Source organism: Hyla sarda, chromosome 1 (assembly GCF_029499605.1).
Source record: "Hyla sarda isolate aHylSar1 chromosome 1, aHylSar1.hap1, whole genome shotgun sequence".
NCBI lineage: Eukaryota > Metazoa > Chordata > Amphibia > Anura > Hylidae > Hyla > Hyla sarda.
The window spans coordinates 60,786,484-60,804,096 of record NC_079189.1 but is presented as its reverse complement, the minus strand read 5'-3'; the positions used below and the strand labels follow the sequence as shown (position 1 = coordinate 60,804,096).

General features: G+C 40.2%; 1 protein-coding gene across 1 annotated transcript in view; it reads left to right on the top strand.

Moving 5' to 3' along the window:
- The window catches only part of SLC2A9 (solute carrier family 2 member 9), a 337,817-nt gene that overhangs the window by 84,187 nt on the left and 236,017 nt on the right, over positions 1 to 17,613 (top strand). The window contains exon 5 of the mRNA XM_056555146.1: positions 4,229 to 4,361. Coding sequence (XP_056411121.1) covers positions 4,229 to 4,361 — 133 coding nt within the window. The remainder of the gene's footprint in view (positions 1 to 4,228; positions 4,362 to 17,613) is intronic.

Sequence of the window (17,613 nt, the reverse complement as noted above, 5' to 3'; positions counted from 1 at the left end):
TTACATTATACTTAGTCATTCACAGAGTCACCTGATACCTATAAAGGTAAGGGTGGGTTCACACCACGTTTTTCAAGTACGTTTCCCATACACGTTTTCATTATTGAAAACATATGGAACTGTATTGAAAACCATATACATAGACAAATAATTGAAAACCGTATGCACCCAGATGCATCCGGTTGCGTACGGTTTGCTTGCAATACGGTTTTCTCCCATAGTCAAAATCCTAGTTGACCACGGTTTTGTCTCCAGTTTAAAAACCGTACTGCAACCGCATAAGTTTTTTTTTAACATGAACGTCAATGTGAAACGCACATGTATATGGTTCCATATGGGAAACTGTTTACGGATTTTACTTTGCACATGCGCATTTGCATCCTAAAGTCCCCACCCAAGACCCCTCCCATTAAAAATGGACAAATTTATCAAAAACAGAACAGTATGCACTTTTAAAAACAGTATACGGTTTAAAAACACATACGGTTTACTTTTTCCCATACTGCTCCATCCGTTTTTTTGCCATATGGTTATCTTTAGAAAAACTGATTGAAAACAGTATGGCAAAAACGTGATGCCAGTCATTCATCTTCCTAGGATGGGCCTCAATACACTTTCCATATAAAGATCATTTCAGCATTGACACTGCACAATGGACACTATAGGTGGGAATGCAGAGAACACAATGAGCTCGGTAAACACTGCACAGTAATGTCTCATTTTCAGGTCCTAAAATAGTCGCTTCCCTTATTATGAATAATAAGCTTAAGTATTTTACCAGTTCATTGTGTCGAATTTTTTTTCTTTTTAATCATTACAGATGCCTGCATTTTTTATGACGTTTTTAGCTATCATTATTGATGTTGGTGGAAATAGGAAAATTACATCAGTAAAAATGAGATGTGACTTGTGACTAGTTTTGTTTTGTTTGACTTTCATTTGAACTTGCATCTGACTGTGAATCGGAATCAGGACAGCGTAATGTCTTTTTTGTTTGTTTGTTTGTTTAAAGGGGTACTCCGGTGGAAAAAAAAAAATATTTATATCAATTGGTGCCAGAAAGTTAAACAGATTTGTAAATTACTTCTATTAAAAAATGCTTAATCCTTCCAGTTCTTATTAGCTGCTGAATACTACAGAGGAAATTCTTTTCTTTTGGGAACACAGTACTCTCTGCTAACATCACGAGCACAGTGCTCTCTGCTGACATATCTGTCCATTTTAGGAACTGTCCAGAGCAGCATATGTTTGCTATGGGGATTTTCTCCAACTCTGGACAGTTCTTAAAATGGACAGAGATGTCAGCAGAGAGCACCGTGCTCGTGATTCAGCAGAGAGCTCTGTGTTACAAAAAGAAAATAATTTCATCTGTAGTATTCAGTAGCTAATAAGTACTGAAAGGATTACGATTTTTAAATAGAAGTAATATACAAATCTGTTTAACTTTCTGTCACCAGTTGATTTAAAAAGAAAAAAAAAAGTTTTCCACCGGAGTACCCCTTTGCTCCACCACATATCTTTAGGTCATGGTAGCTTGTTAGGTAGGGTGTAATAGGCGATTGGTAAAATTATGGCATGCTACAAAACATTAGCATTTTGGTATACTGAACTACAGTGGTTCCCAAACAGGAAGTCTCCAGCTGTTGCATAACTACAACTCCCAGCATGTCTAGACAGCTGGGTAATTTTGCAACAGCTGGAGGCACCCTGTTTGGGGAAAAAAAGCTGCACAAGGATCAAGTGATCACATTTTCAAATTCCTTGAAGGAACTTAATGAGTAAGTAAAGAAAAGTAAAAACAAAAAACACAAAAAAATATAATACATTTAGGGTCTATTCACACGTGCAGTATTTTGCGCAAATTTGATGCGCAGGATTTTCTGCTGCAGATTTTAATGTAAACTGAATGACTGAACACAGATCGAAATCCTGTGCATCAAATCTGCACAGAATACTGTACGTGTGAATAGACCCTTAAAGAGTACTTGTCACCAAACTAAACTTTTAATACATTGGTCCTTATGTAGGAAAACTGGGTGGCAAACACACTGCGTGCCACCCAACTTTCCTAATTCCCAAAGCCTCAGCAGTAATAGGCTGCTCACCCTCCCTGCACTCCTCAGGGCAGCAGCACTGCCATGTCCTTTCCCTGCCGTCTCTCCACCTTTACTCTTCTGTCAGGCCCCAATAAATCCTCTCTTGTCCACCCTCCGCCCCCCCCTCTATGCAAGTCTATGGGAGGGGGCGTGACGGCCGTCACGCCCCCTCCCATAGACTTCCATAGCGGGGGCGGGGGGTGATGTCACACGGGGGTGGAGTCATGATGTCACGATACTCCGGCCCGTGGTCGCCACGCGGCGTGCAGCTCAAACAGGTGGGTGGCGAATACAAGATTGCGGGGGTCCCCAGCGATGGGACCCCCGCAGTGAGACATCTTATCCCCTATCCCTCGCAGGCCCCCCGTGTGTATGCTCAGAGCGGCTTATTGCCGCAGCGAGCAGGCTTGGGGTTGGGGGGGGGGGGATTCAGGTTGGCTGATGTGGCAGGCATGGGATAGACTGCACGTTGGATGAGCACAGATGGGGAGATTTATCAATCTTCCTGATACCCCAATTGTCTGGTTTTTCCCATAACAACCAATCATAGCTCAGCTTTCATATCTTAAGAGCTGTGATTGGTTGCTGTGAGAAAAACCAGACAATTAGGGTTTCAAGCTGATTGATAAATGAGGCCCAGAATCTGTAGAATCACCCTATAACGCAGCCTACATTTCCCAGGAATCCTCTGGCTTTGGATGTGGTGTTCGATTATTGCACCCGGTCAAATAATTTGGTGCTGGAGGTCCCCCTAATAAACTGGTAGACTCATAAATGGGTTTGGGAATAATTCACAAAGAAATATTGTATGATGCAAAAGACATTTGACGTATAATCCCAATGAAGGTGCTTTATGAAGATTTGAAGTCTTTGGGCTATGTTCACACGTTGCATTTTTTCTGCATTTTTCACACATTTTTACTGCTTTTTAAAAAAAAATTGCAGCAATTTTCAAGCAATTTTTCCAATTACAAATTTTTACTGTATTTTGCACAATTGTCTAACTTTATTTCAATTTTTGCCATGAAGTTAAAAAAAAAAATCACAGTAAAAACAGAAAAAAAAAGCAGTAAGGAATGCAATGTGAGAACACAGCCTCAGAGGAGGTGTACAACTACTATATATCCTGATCACATAGAGATAGCAGCAGTATACAGATCTGGGTGGGGAGGGGTCTGGAAGCTAGTAGAAGGGGATGTGGTAATGATGTTATCCTGTAGTCCACAGGAAGTCAGAACCAAGGTTTCACATCCTGTTCTGGCACGTTAAGCACTGTAACGTTTTTGAGTCAGACTGGTGATCACATGATCAAGTTACAGTAATAAACTGTAAACATAGAATATATGACTAGTGCTTCTTTAAGAAAAGTCGCACACAAACTCTTGAAGGTCTGGCCCTTAAATGATTGCCATGCTCTTGTCGCACTACATGGCCAACCAACGTGCCTCCAGCTGTCGCAACACTACAACTTCCAGCATGCCCGGACAGCCAAAGGAAGTTGTAGTTTTGCAACAGCTGGAGGCGCACTGGTTGGGAGCCCTCATGATGCTCCATGACATTCATGGTTGGTATTGCAGAAAATCAGACATAGTTAAAGGGGTACTACCGTGGAAAACTTTTTTTTTTTTTTTTAAATCAACTGGTGCCAGAAAATTAAACAGATTTGTAAATCGCTTATATTAAAAAATCTTAATCCTTCCATTACTTTTTAGGGGCTGTATACTAAAGAGAAATCCAAAAAGAAATGCATTTCCTGTGATGTCCTGACCACAGTGCTTCTCTGCTGACCTCTGCTGTTTATTTTAGGAACTGTCTTGAAAAGCATATGTTTTGCTATGGGGATTTTCTCCAGTTCCTAAAATGGACAGCAGAGGTCAGCAGAGAGCACTGTGGTCAGGACATCACAGGAAATGCATTTCTTTTTTGGATTTCTCTTTAGTATACAGCCCCTAAAAAGTACTGGAAGGATTAAGATTTTTTAATAGAAGGGATTTACAAATCTGTTTAACTCTCTGGCACCAGTTGATTTAAAAAAAAAAAAAAGTTTTCCACGGTAGTACCCCTTTAATGCATCTCTATATATTATATATGTCTGACATTTGGCTAATCCTCTTCTCATTTGCATGTTTTAGGAATCCCTATGGCCCTGTTTGTTCGGGTTCATCCTGGTCCCTGCAGCGATACAAGTTGTGATTTTGCCATTTTTTCCAGAAAGTCCGCGATATCTTTTACTAGAAAAGCAAGATACAAAGAAAGCTGAAAAAGGTATGTCATTATAATATATATATATATATATATATATATATATATATATATATAATATGTTACTAATGTGATATGTCAGAGGCATGTAGATATTCGGGATTCATCTATTCATGCTGCCATGGCAACTGTTAGAAGATTTGTCAAGTGCGCGCTATTTGTCACTTCACAATCAGAACTGCACAAGGACTTTGAATGTGTCATTTTACGCGACTTTGTAGCCAACATCACAATGGACTACTTTATTCTGATCCATGTATAGCAATGTTTCCCAACCAGGGTGCCTCCAGCTGTTGCAAAACTACAACTCTCAGCAAGCCTGGACAGTCGCCAGCTGTCCGGGCATGCTGGGAGTTGTAGTTTTGCAACAGTTGGAGGCACCCTGGTTGGGAAACACTGATATATAGAGACATTTCTGTAACTGACCTCTTGTCTATGTGAGATGGTTTAAATGGTTTTCCAAGAGTAAAACATTTAAGGGGTACTCCGGTACTTTTATTTCAAAATCTTGATCCTTCCAGTACTTATCAGCTGCTGTATACTACAGAGGAAGTTGTGTAGTTCTTTCCTGTCTGACCACTGTGCTCTCTGCTTCTACAAAGCAGGAGAGGTTCACTATGGGGATTTGTTCCTGCTGCGGACAGTTCCTGACAAGAACAGAGGTGGCAGCAGAGAACATTTGTTTTCCACCAAATTCCGATAACGAACGAGACTCCTCAATGCTCACTAGTTACGCGACCCCCGGCTTGCATGGGACTCACAGTAATGAAGGTGTTTTTTGCAAGTTCATGGAGTTTACTGCAGCTACTGCAAAAGACTATGAACCACTCCTGGACTTTTAGCCCGTATCCACTGATTTAAAGGGGTTATCCAGGAAAAAACTTTTTTTTATATATATCAACTGGCTCCAGAAAGTTAAACAGATTTGTAAATTACTTCTATTAAAAAATCTTAATCCTTTCAATAATTATCAGCTGCTGAAGTTGAGTTGTTGTTTTCTGTCTGGCAACAGTGCTGTCTGCTGACATCTCTGCTTGTCTCGGGAACTGCACAAAGTAGAAGAAGTTTGCTATGGGGATTTGCTTCTAAACTGGGCGGTTCCCGAGACACGTGTCATCAGAGAGCACTTAGAAAAGAACAACTCAACTTCAGCAGCTCATAAGTACTGAAAGGATTAAGATTTTTCAATAGAAGTAATTTACAAATCTGTTTAACTTTCTGGAGCCAGTTGATATATATATATAAAAAAAAAGTGTTTTCCTGGATAACCCCTTTAACCCCTTAACGATGCAGGACGTAAATGTGCGTCCTGGTGATGTGGTACTTAACGCACCAGGACATACATTTACGTCCTGAGCATCATGCGTGGCAGGTCCCGGCTTTGGATCGCAGCCAGGGACCCGCCGGTAATGGCGGACACCCGCGATCCCGCTGATGTCTGCCATTAACCCCTCAGATGCCGTGATCAATACAGATCACGACATCTGCAGCATCGCGGTCACTTAACAGGGTTATCGGATCGCCCGCAGCGCTGCCGCGGCGATCCGATCATTGTGCATGACAGACGGAAGTCCCCTCACCTGGCTCCGCTGCCTTCCGGGAGTCTTCTGCTCTGATCTGCCTTCCCGCAGACCAGAGCAGAAGATGACCGATAATGCTGATCAGTGCTGTGTCCTATACATAGCACTGAACAGGATTAGCAATCGAATGGTTACTATAAATAGTCCCCTATGGGGATTATAAGAGTGTAAAAATAAAAGTAAAAAAAGTTAAAAAATAAAGTTAAAAAAATTAGAAAAACCCCCTCCCCCAATAAAAAAGTAAATTGTCCCATTTTCCCTATTTTACCCCCAAAAAGTCTAAAAAAAATTTTTATAAACATATTTGGTATCGCCGCGTGCGTAAATGTCCGAACTATTAAAATAAAATATAAATTATCCCGTACGGTGAACGGCGTGATCGTAAAAAAAAAAAGTCCAAAATAGCTGCTTTTTTAATAACATTTTATTCCAAAAAATATTAATAAAAATGTAATAAAAGTTTTGTATAAGCAAATATGGTATCAATAAAAAAAAACACAGATCACGGCGCAAAAAATAAGCCCTCATACCACCGCTTATACGGAAAAATGAAAAAGTTATAGGTCTTCAAATTAGGGGGATTTTAAACGTACTAATTTAGTTAAAAAGTTTGCAATTTTTTTAAGCGCAACAGTAATATAAAAGTGTATAATCATGGGTATAATTTTTATCATATTGACCAAGAGAATAAAAAACACATGTCATTTTTACCATAAATTGTACGGCGTGAAAACAAAACCTTCCAAAATTTGCAAAATTCCGGTTTTCTTTTTTATTTCCTGACACAAATAGTATTTTTTTTGGTTGCGCCATACATTTTATGGTGAGTGATGGAATTACAACGGAAATCTGGTCACGCAAAAAACAAGCCCTCTTACTAGTCTGTGGATGAAAATATAAAAGAGTTATGATTTTTTGAAGGGGAGGAGGAAAAAACGAAAGCGTAAAAATAAAATTGTCTGAGTCCTTAAGGTCCAAATGGGCTGAGTCTTTAAGGGGTTAATATTGGACTGTATCCTGATGCACACAGTGTGAGGCAACTAAACAGGTAATTTATGCACTAGAGGTGCGTGGACACTAATCAAATGGTGGCGGTCCTTTAACCCCTTAACGACGCAGGATGTATATTTACGTCCTGCGCCAGCTCCCGCGATATGAAGCGGGATCGCGCCGCGATCCCGCATCATATCGCGTCGGTCCTGGCGCTAATCAACGGCCGGGACCCGCGGCTAATAACACACATCGCCGATCGCGGCGATGTGCGGTATTAACCCTTTAGAAGCGGCGGTCAAAGCTGACCACCGCTTCTAAAGTGAAACTGAAAGTGACCCGGCTGCTCAGTCGGGCTGTTCGGGACCGCCGCGGCGTCCCAAACAGCTGACCGGACACCGGGAGGGCCCTTACCTGCCTCCCCGGTGTCCGATCGGCGAATGACTGCTCCGTGCCATAGATCCAGCAGGAGCAGTCAAGCGCCGATAACACTGATCACAGGCGTGTTAATACACGCCTGTGATCTGTGTAAGAGATCAGTGTGTGCAGTGTTATAGGTCCCTATGGGACCTATAACACTGCAAATAAAATGTAAAAAAAAGTGTTAATAAAGGTCATTTAACCCCTTCCCTAATAAAAGTTTGAATCACCCCCCTTTTCCCATAAAAAAATAAAACAGTGTAAAAAAAATAAAAAATAAACATATGTGGTATCGCCGCGTGCGTAAATGTCCGAACTATAAAAATATATCATTAATTAAACCGTACGGTCAATGGCGTACGCGCAAAAAAATTCCAAAGTCCAAAAAAGCGTATTTTGGTCACTTTTTATACCATTAAAAAATGAATAAAAAGTGATCAAAAAGTCCGATCAAAACAAAAATCATACCGATAAAAACTTCAGATCACGGCGCAAAAAATGAGTCCTCATGCCCCGTACATGGAAAATAAAAAAGTTATAGGGGTCAGAAGATGACATTTTTAAACGTATACATTTTCATGCATGTAGTTATGATTTTTTCCAGAAGTGCGACAAAATCAAACCTATATAAGTAGGGTATCATTTTAACCGTATGGACCTACAGAATAATGATAAGGTGTAATTTTTACCGAAATATGCACTGCGTAGAAACGGAAGCCCCCAAAAGTTACAAAATGGCGTTTTTTTTTCGATTTTGTCGCACAATGATTTTTTTTTCCGTTTCGCCGTGCATTTTTGGGTAAAATGACTAATGTCACTGCAAATTAGAATTGGCGACGCAAAAAATAAGCCATAATATGGATTTTTAAGTGGAAAATTGAAAGGGTTATGATTTTTAAAAGGTAAGGAGGAAAAAACGAAAGTGCAAAAACGGAAAAACCCTGAGTCCTTAAGGGGTTAATATGATATGTGCTGTTATGTGAATACTATTACTATCATAGTTTTAAGAGTCTGAATAAAAGTGAAGTTTTAACTGGTTCATGGAAAGATCCCTTAATCTGATGTGACTTTAAAGGGGTACTCCTGTGGAAACAACAACTGGTGCCAGAAAGTTAAACAGATTTGTAAATCACTTCTATTAAAAAATCTTACTCCTTCCAGTACTTTTTAGGGGCTGTATACTAAAGAGAAATCCAAATCAGTAATGCATTTCCTCTGATGTCATGACCACAGTGCTCTCTGCTGACCTCTGCTGTCCATTTTAGGAACTGTCCAGAGCAGCATATGTTTGCTATGGGGATTTTCTTCTGCTCTGGACAGTTCCTAAAATGGACAGCAGAGGTCAGCAGAGAGCACTGTGGTCATGACATCAGAGTAAATGCATTACTGATTTGGATTTCTCTTTAGTATACAGCCCCTAAAAAGTACTGGAAGGATTAAGATTTTTTAATAGAAGTGATATACAAATCTGTTTAACTTTCTGGCACCAGTTGATTTAAAAAAAAAAAGTTTTTCCACTGGAGTACCCCTTTAAGAAACGGGAGACCTACAAACAGTGACTGCGGCACAAATTGTTGCAACGAAGTACCCCTTTAATGTCGTGTATTTGTAATAGACCACCAATACTTGAATGGATGCGGATTGGCATCTAACACTTAAATAGATAGATATTTTTATAAAAAATATTTATCTGTAAAAGATTGGTCTGCTTTGCTGTATATGTAATGTAGAAAGATCCCGGCACTCAAAAAGATTTTGCTAAATCTTATCTTTTTTATTGATGCAAAGTATACATCAAACGCTGGCAGCACGCGTTCCGGCTTGAAACAGCCTTTCTCAACTGCACACTGCATGGCGTTACATTGGCTCATTATATACATGTCAGAGGCACACAATTAGGACGTCATTAGTAACCTTGAAAGCAATAGTAAACAGATACAAAATCCAAACATAAACAATGCAGCAGCCGATTTCATGAACGGAGGCGCATGGATCAGCATTCAAGCAGGTCTCTGTAAACAGAAAAGCTGCATGTAAGTCCAATGAATTACAACAATTTTATAGTCCCGATTTGGGTTCTAATGTGTTAAGTCTGTGTATCCAAAAGGTGAAGCCCTTTGATGTCACCAGCACGTCTAGGTGGTGTTACTTCGTCCACTACTTGAAACTTCAGTTGTGCAACGTTGTGTAACTTTTCTTTAAAGGGGTACTCCGGTGAAAAACTTTTTTTTTTTTTTTTTAAATCAACTGGTGCCAGAAAGTTACAGATTTGTAAATTACTTCTATTAAAAAATCTTAATCCTTCCTGTACTTATTAGCTGCTGAATACTACAGCGGAAATTCTTTTCTTTTTGAAACACAGAACTGTCTGCTGACATCACGAGCACCGTGCTCTCTGCTGACATCTCTGTCCATTTTATGAACTGTCCAGAACAGCATATGTTTGCTATGGGGGATTTCCTTTTACCCTGGACAGTTCCTAAAAATGGACAGAGATGTCAGCAGAGAGCACTGTGCTCGTGATTCAGCAGACAGCTCTGTGTTTCAAATGGAAAATAATTTCCACTGTAGTATTCAGCAGCTAATAAGTACAGGAAGGATTAAGATTTTTTTTTATAGAAGTAATTTACAAATCTGTTAAACTTTCTGGCACCAGTTGATTTAAAAAAAAAAGTTTTTCACCGGAGTACCCCTTTAAAATGATGAGGTATGGGAAACAGGAGGTTATTGCAGTACAACGAATTGTGGATTTGTGTCTGTTGATGGTGTCAGGAGACGACAGTTTTAAGCATAGTTATTTTCTTACAAAAAATTATACATTTTTAAAGTAATAAAACAAAACCTATATAAATTGAGTATCACTGTAATCCAAATGACCTGTAGAAATCAGAATAACCTGTATATTTTAGCCATATCTATCTTCTTGACCTTTGATCACATTAAAGAGGACCTGTGAACAAGCCCCAAAAAATTATCTTTTACTTTCATTAAATAGCTTAGGGTGCCCTCATCCAGGGCAGGCCCTACCATAGGACCTGGTGGGACGGCACTCTGCTGCCCTTTTTTAAAAAAATTTTTGTGCCACCTGGGTCCATGCCACCGCTCACTGTTTTAAAGTGCCCATGGCGCAGCCCGAGCTGCTTAATAGCGCAGTGGGCACTTTAACACAGTGAGCAGCACCTAATATGGGGAAAACTATGTTACCTTATGTGGGGAAACTATGCTACCTTATGGGGGGAATCTATGCTACCTAATGTGGGGGTGGGGAAACTGCTACCTAATGTGGGGAATCTATGCTACCTAATGTGGGGAAACTGCTACCTAATGTGAGAAATCTATGCTACTTAATGTGGGGAATCTATGCTACTTAATGTGGGGAATCTATCCTACCTAATGTGGTGAAACTGCTACCTAATGTAAGGAAACTATGCTACCTAATGTGGGGAAACTATGCTACCTAATGTGGGGAAACTATGCTACCTAATGTAAGGAAACTATGCTACCTAATGTGGGGAAACTATGCTACCTAATGTGGGGGGACTGTGCTGCCTACCTAATGTGGGGGAACTGCTGCCTACCTATTGTTTTTTTTCTTTTTGGTGGGTGGTGCTAGCATTTCACTCTTGGACCCAGACAGCCCTGCCCCGATCACATATCTTTTTACAGTTTCTTGATAAGTCCTTCTATTTCAGAAATCGGAGTGACTCCAATGGGCAGGATGATGGGCACGATTATACAGCCAGGGGGTGTGAATGTTTTACACTGTGTCTGCCTAATATACACCCTCTGACTGTAAAATTCAGCTCATCCCCCTCGAAAGGAGCTCTGACACAGATATGAACGTAGCCTAACTCACTACAGATTCTCTGCACTCTGAAATGTTTAGATATAAGCAAGTGCTAGGACTGTCTCATAAAGAGGATACAGCTATTGGATCAGTTCAACACCAGTGCAGTGCTTGCTCAGGAATGGAAGCACTCAGGAGTCAGTGCATCTGCATACACAGTGAGGCAAAGACTTATGAAGGCTGGCCTGGTGTCAAGAACAAAGAAGCCGCTTCTTTCCATAAGAAACATCCAAGACAGACTGACAGTCTGCAGAATGTATAGTGAGGGGACATCTAGAAGGATGAAAATATTAAACCGGAGCTTTACCATGAGTCTTGTTGCATGCTGACAATAAACCATTCTGAGACTATTCCCGTGTGGGGTGGCTTTTCATCCAAGGGTGTGGGCTTACTCAGATTTTTGCCTAAGAACGCTGCCATGAATAAAGAATGTTATCTAAACATCCTCCAAGACCAACTTCGCCCAATAATCCAGAAGTTATTTAGCGGTGAACAAGGCTTTTCCAGCATGATGGAGACCACACATAGTAAAAGGGATAACTAAGTGTCTTGGCGAACATTAACGAAATAGGACATAAATGTACATCTTGGTGCCCTGGTACTAAACGCACCAGGACGTACATTTACGTCCTATACATGACACGAGCACCGGAACGGTGCTCCCATCATCCGCAGCAGGTCCCGGCTGCTATCAGCAGCCAGGGACCCGCCGGTGATGGCGGACATATGTGATCGCGCTGATGTCCGCCATTAACCCCTCAGATGCCGTGATCAATACAGATCACAGCATCTGTGGCAATGGGGCACTTAAAATGGATGATCGGATCGCCCGCGGCACTGCCGTGGAGATCCAATCATCCAGCATGGCCTCCGGTCGCCTACCGGGGTCTTCTGCTCTGGTCTGAGATTAAGCAGACCAGAAAAGAAGATCACCAATAACACTGATCAGTGCTATGCCCTATGCATAGCACTGAACAGTATTCACAATCAAATGATTGCTATAGATAGTCCCCTATGGGGACATAAACAGTGTAAAAAAAAGAAAGAAAAAAAATGTAAAAAAAAATTTGAAAAATCCCCTCCCCAAGAAAAATTTAAATTGTCCCTTTATCCCATTTTACCCAAAAAAGCGCAAAAAAAAAAAAAAAACAATAAACATATTTGGTAACGTAAAAAAAAATTGCTGCTTTTTTGTCAAATTTTATTCAAAGAAAATTTTTTTATAAAAAATATTTTAACCCCTTAGGACCAAGCCCATTTTGGTCTTAAGGACCAGACCAATTTTATTTTTGCATTTTCGTTTTTTCCTCCTCACCTTCTAAAAATCATAACTCTCTTATATTTCCATCCACAGACCCATATGAGGGCTTGTTTTTTGCGTCACCAATTGTACTTTGTAATGACATCACTTATTTAACCATAAAATGTACGGCACAACCAAACAAATATTATTTATGTGGGAAAATTTAAAAGAAAACCGCAATTTTGCAAATTTTGGAAGGTTTTGCTTTTATGCTGTACACTTTCCGGTAAAAATGACATGTTTTCTTTATTCTGTGGGTCAATACAATTAAAACGATACCCATGATTATATTCTTTTCTATAATTGTACCGCTTAAAAAAAATCTCAAACCATTTTAACAAAATTAGTATGTTTGAAATTGCCCTATTTTGACCACCTATAACTTTCTAATTAGTCCGTATATGGGGCAATATGAGGGTTCATTTTTGTGCCATGATCTGTAGTTTTTATCAGTATCACATTTGCTTAGGTTTTACTTTTTATTCATTTTTTATTCATTTTTTTGGGACTTTTTTTTATTTTTTTTTACGTTTATGCCGTTCACCGTATGGGATAATTAATAATATATTTTAATAGTTCATACTTTTATACACGCAGCGATACCAAATATGTGTATTAATTATTTTTTTTACGCTTTCTTGGGGGTAAAATGGGGAAAAACGGATGTTTTACTTTTTATTGGGGGAGGGAATTTTTCAAATTTTTTTTTACTTTTTTATTTTACACTTTTTTACACTTTTTATGTCCCAATATGGGACTATTCATTGCAATCAGTTGATTGCTAATACTGTACAGTGCTATGTATAGGACACAGCACTGATCAGTATTATCGGTGATCTTCTGCTCTGGTCTGCTCGATCTCAGACCAGAGCAGAAGACCCCTGGAGACGGCCGGAGTAAGGTGAGGGGACCTCCGGCCGCCATGCTGGATGATCGGATCCCCGTGGCAGCGCTGCGGGCCATCCGATCCTCCATTCAAACTACCGCAATGCCGCAGATGCCATGATCTGTATTGACCACGGCATCGAAGGGGTTAATGGCGGACATCCGCGCAATCGCGGATGTCCGCCATTATTGGCGGGTGCCTGGCTGCTGATATCAGCCGGGACCTGCCGGGCATGACGCGAGCACCGCTCCGGTGCTCGCGATCATGTCGGCGCGTAAATGTACATCATGGTGCGCTAAGTACCACGTCACCATGACATACATTTACGTCCATTGTTGTTAAGGGGTTAAAGTCACATATACGCAAATGTGGTATTGATAAAAAGTTGAGATCACGGCGCAAAAAAATTAGCCCTCAAACAGCCAGCCGAAAAATGAGAAAGTTATAGGTCATCAAAATAAAGGGATTTTAAACAGTCTAATTTGCGATTTTTTGTATGTATGTAGTTATGTAGTTATGGGTATCATTTTAATCGTATTGACCCACAGAATAAAGAAAGCATGTCATAAAGTGTACAGCATGAATACTAAACCTTCCAAAATTTGCTAAATTGCTTTTTTTTTAATTTCCCTACACAAATAATATTAGTTTGCCTGCGCCATACATTTTATTGAAAAATTTGTAATGTAATTACAAAGGACAACTGGTCGCGCAAAAAACAAGCCTCATATGGGTCTGTGGATGAAAATATAAAAGAGCTATGGTTTTTAGAAGGTGAGGAGGAAAAAATGAAAAATACAAAAATAAAATTGGCTGTTTCCTTAAAGGGGTACTCCACCTGGCCAGGCTTCTGGCTGAGTTTGGAACATTTAGTTCCGAATGCTGTGCGCGTGCTGCGGTGGTCGGCCACGCCTGTTCATTACATCAGGCCACTCCCCCAATAAAAGTCTATGGGAGGGGGCGTAACGACACCCACGCCGCTTCCATAGACTTGCATTTAGGGGGCGCGGCCTGACATCACAAGGGGGTGTGGTCGACCTCTGCAACGCTCACACAGCATTCGGAACTAAATGTTCCGAACTCAGCCAGAAGCCTGGCCAGTGGAGTACCCCTTTAAGGGGTTAAAAGTTTTGGTCTATGTCCAGGAAACTCCCCAGATCTCAATCCCTTTAAGAATTCTCAAAAACCATGTGGATAAACAAAATAAATGATGGTAAACTCAAAGCGCTGACTAGGTAAGAATGGATTAAAGGAAATCTGTCATCAGAATCACCCGCACTAAACCTGTTACACAGGCTTGTAGTGCGGGTGATCCTGATTAAAACGCTCCTTACCTGGTTAAAAATGGTTCAGCGCTTCTTAAGATATCTATATTTTTAGTTTTCTGTTATTCCCTGGCTTGGGACTCAGTGGGAGGTGTTATCATCTGGGACTCGGCCACACGTCATTCTAGCTGGGCGGAGCTGCCGCCCGACTCATGAATATTCATGAACTTATCCTCCTGGTCTAATTCTTCTTTCTCGGTCTGTTTGTGAATAAATACACCCTCCGTCCCTCCCTTCCTCCCACCCAAGGCATTTCACTTATGCAGCCCGTCTTCTTACTTGTATAGGGCCGCAGCTTGAGTGAAGCCGGGGGGAGAATGCCGCTTCCGGGTATACGGAACGCGGCGCATGCGTGGCCCTCCACACCAGACCGAGAAAGAAGAATTAGACCAGGAGGATAAGTTCATGAATATTCATGAGTCGGGCGGCAGCTCCGCCCAGCTAGAATGACGTGTGGCCGAGTCCCAGATGATAACACCTCCCACTGAGTCCCAAGCCAGGGAATAACAGAAAACTAAAAATATAGATATCTTAAGAAGCGCTGAACCATTTTTAACCAGGTAAGGAGCGTTTTAATCAGGATCACCCGCACTACAAGCCTGTGTAACAGGTTTAGTGCGGGTGATTCTGATGACAGATTTCCTTTAATTTAACAATCTAGATGACTTCTTTGTAGATTCTTTCTTCTTCAAGATTCTCTTCTTACATTTGATTGATAAAACTCTTCAGTTAAATTTATTCTCTCTCCCACTTGACATTGAAAAACAGATGAAGGAAAAAAGTAATCTTCCTGATTAAGAATAGGATCTGACATTAATATGGCCCTTGGCTTTCTCATCTACCAGAAGTAGCGAAATTATTTCTGTAATGATGAAGACCAGGCAGATACCCTCTTTAGGTAAATGGACTGTTTTCCGCCTTTTTATGTGACTTTTACCCTGAGGTATTCGTGTTTACACTGATTTACAGTACGTGTCATTCATAAGTCAACACAATGAGTTCGAAATAAATATGAGTTTAGTTATTTGCATAGATTACAGTTTTGTATTTGCACATTTCGCTTGATTAACTTTGCAATTATTCCTATACATATAGCTGTAAAATATATTTCAGGATTATATAAAACAAATAGCCTGGAGTCTTGGATTGGATAAAGTTCTGCTGCCAGAGGGCTGCAGGATTTGATTGAAAAACTTGTCCGTATAACTAGAATGTGCGGATAAATAAGTTTCGGCAGTAAAGTCTGCAGGTGGATTATTTATACCGCTGATCCAGAGATATTTGAAAATGGAGCTAGTTTATTAACCCCGTTAGGACACAGTGGGTTTCAGCCTTGAGGACACAGCCAATTTAAATGTTTTCCTTTTTTACTCCTCACATTTTAAGGGACATAACTCTTCGATGTTTTTATCCACAGATTCATATTAGAGTTTGTTTTATACACGACCAATTGTCATTTGTAACCTTTTATTTTACTATGAAATGTAAGGTGCAACTAAAAAAAATTTTGGGGGAGATTTATCAAAATCTGTGTAGAGGAAAAGTTACCCAGTTACCTATAACAACCAATCAGATTACTTCTTTCAGTTTTGAGAGGGCCTTTTCTAAAATGAAAGAAGCAACCTGATTGGTTGCTATGGGTTACAATAGGACATCATCACCTACCAGATCCCCCCTACTAGCTCTCGGACCCCTCCACACCGCTCCTAGCTCCATTTGCTATCTCTATAGGATCAGCATATACTCTATAGTAGTTATACACAGAGGTCAAGTCCTGCAGAAACCCGAGGGAACTGAGTTCCAGCACTTTTTCCGCAACAGGAACACCGTTCCTATTAGCTGGAGTCTTGCAGGATCAGCCCTTGGGTGGAAATCTTGGGTGAGTTCCCACACTTTTTTCCTAGGACTTGCCCCCTGGTTATACATCTCCCTTGAGGCTGTGTTCACAAACTGCATTTTTTTCTGCATCCGCTTTTACTAGCTCCCAGACCCCTCCCCACCCAGATCTGTATACTTCTGTAATCTCTATGTGATTAGGATTTATAGCAGTAATACACTGCTTTTGATGCTGTGTAAACCATTTTTCCCTTTTAATTTCAGTTTTTTCTGCGATTTTCCCCAAATCATGGTGTAAAATGGAAATTGTATGGCAATTATGCAATGTATGGCAAATATGTGTCATTTTAACTACCAAAATTACTTTAAAAACAGTTAAGGCTGCGTTCACACATTGCGACTGATTAGTGATGTCGCAGTTAATTATGCATATGACAGAAATCGCAGTAAAATGGCACAGTTAACCGCGATTTCCATAATTTGCATAATTACAATAGAATATGTCTCTAGGACATGTCAAAAGTTTAAAGCGTATTTTAATTTGAAAATAATTTTTAAATCAACTGGTGCCATAAAGTTAAACAGATTTGTAAATTAATTCTATTAAACATTTTTGATCCTTCCAGTACTTATCAGCTGCTGTTATGATTCACAGGAAGTTCTTTTCTTTTTGAATTTTCTTTGTGCCTGACCACAGTGCTCTCTGATGATACCTCTGTCTATTTTAGGAACTGTCCAGAGCAGAATAGGTTTTCTATGGGGGTTTGCTCCTACTTTGGACAGTTCCTAAAATGGACAGAGGTGTCAGCAGAGAGCACTGTGGTCAGGCAGAAAGGAAATTAAAAAAGAAAAGAACTTCCTGTGGATCATACAGCAGCTGATAAGTACTGGAAGGATTAAGATTATTTAATAAAAGTAATTTACAAATCTGTTTAACTTTATGGCACCAGTTGATTTAAAAATAAATATTTTCCAGGGGAGTACCCCTTTAACTATTCATATTGGTGGCAGGGTGATTATAGTGTTCTTACTGCTGTTAATGAGCCTATGAGAGTCCCCTTCATGGTG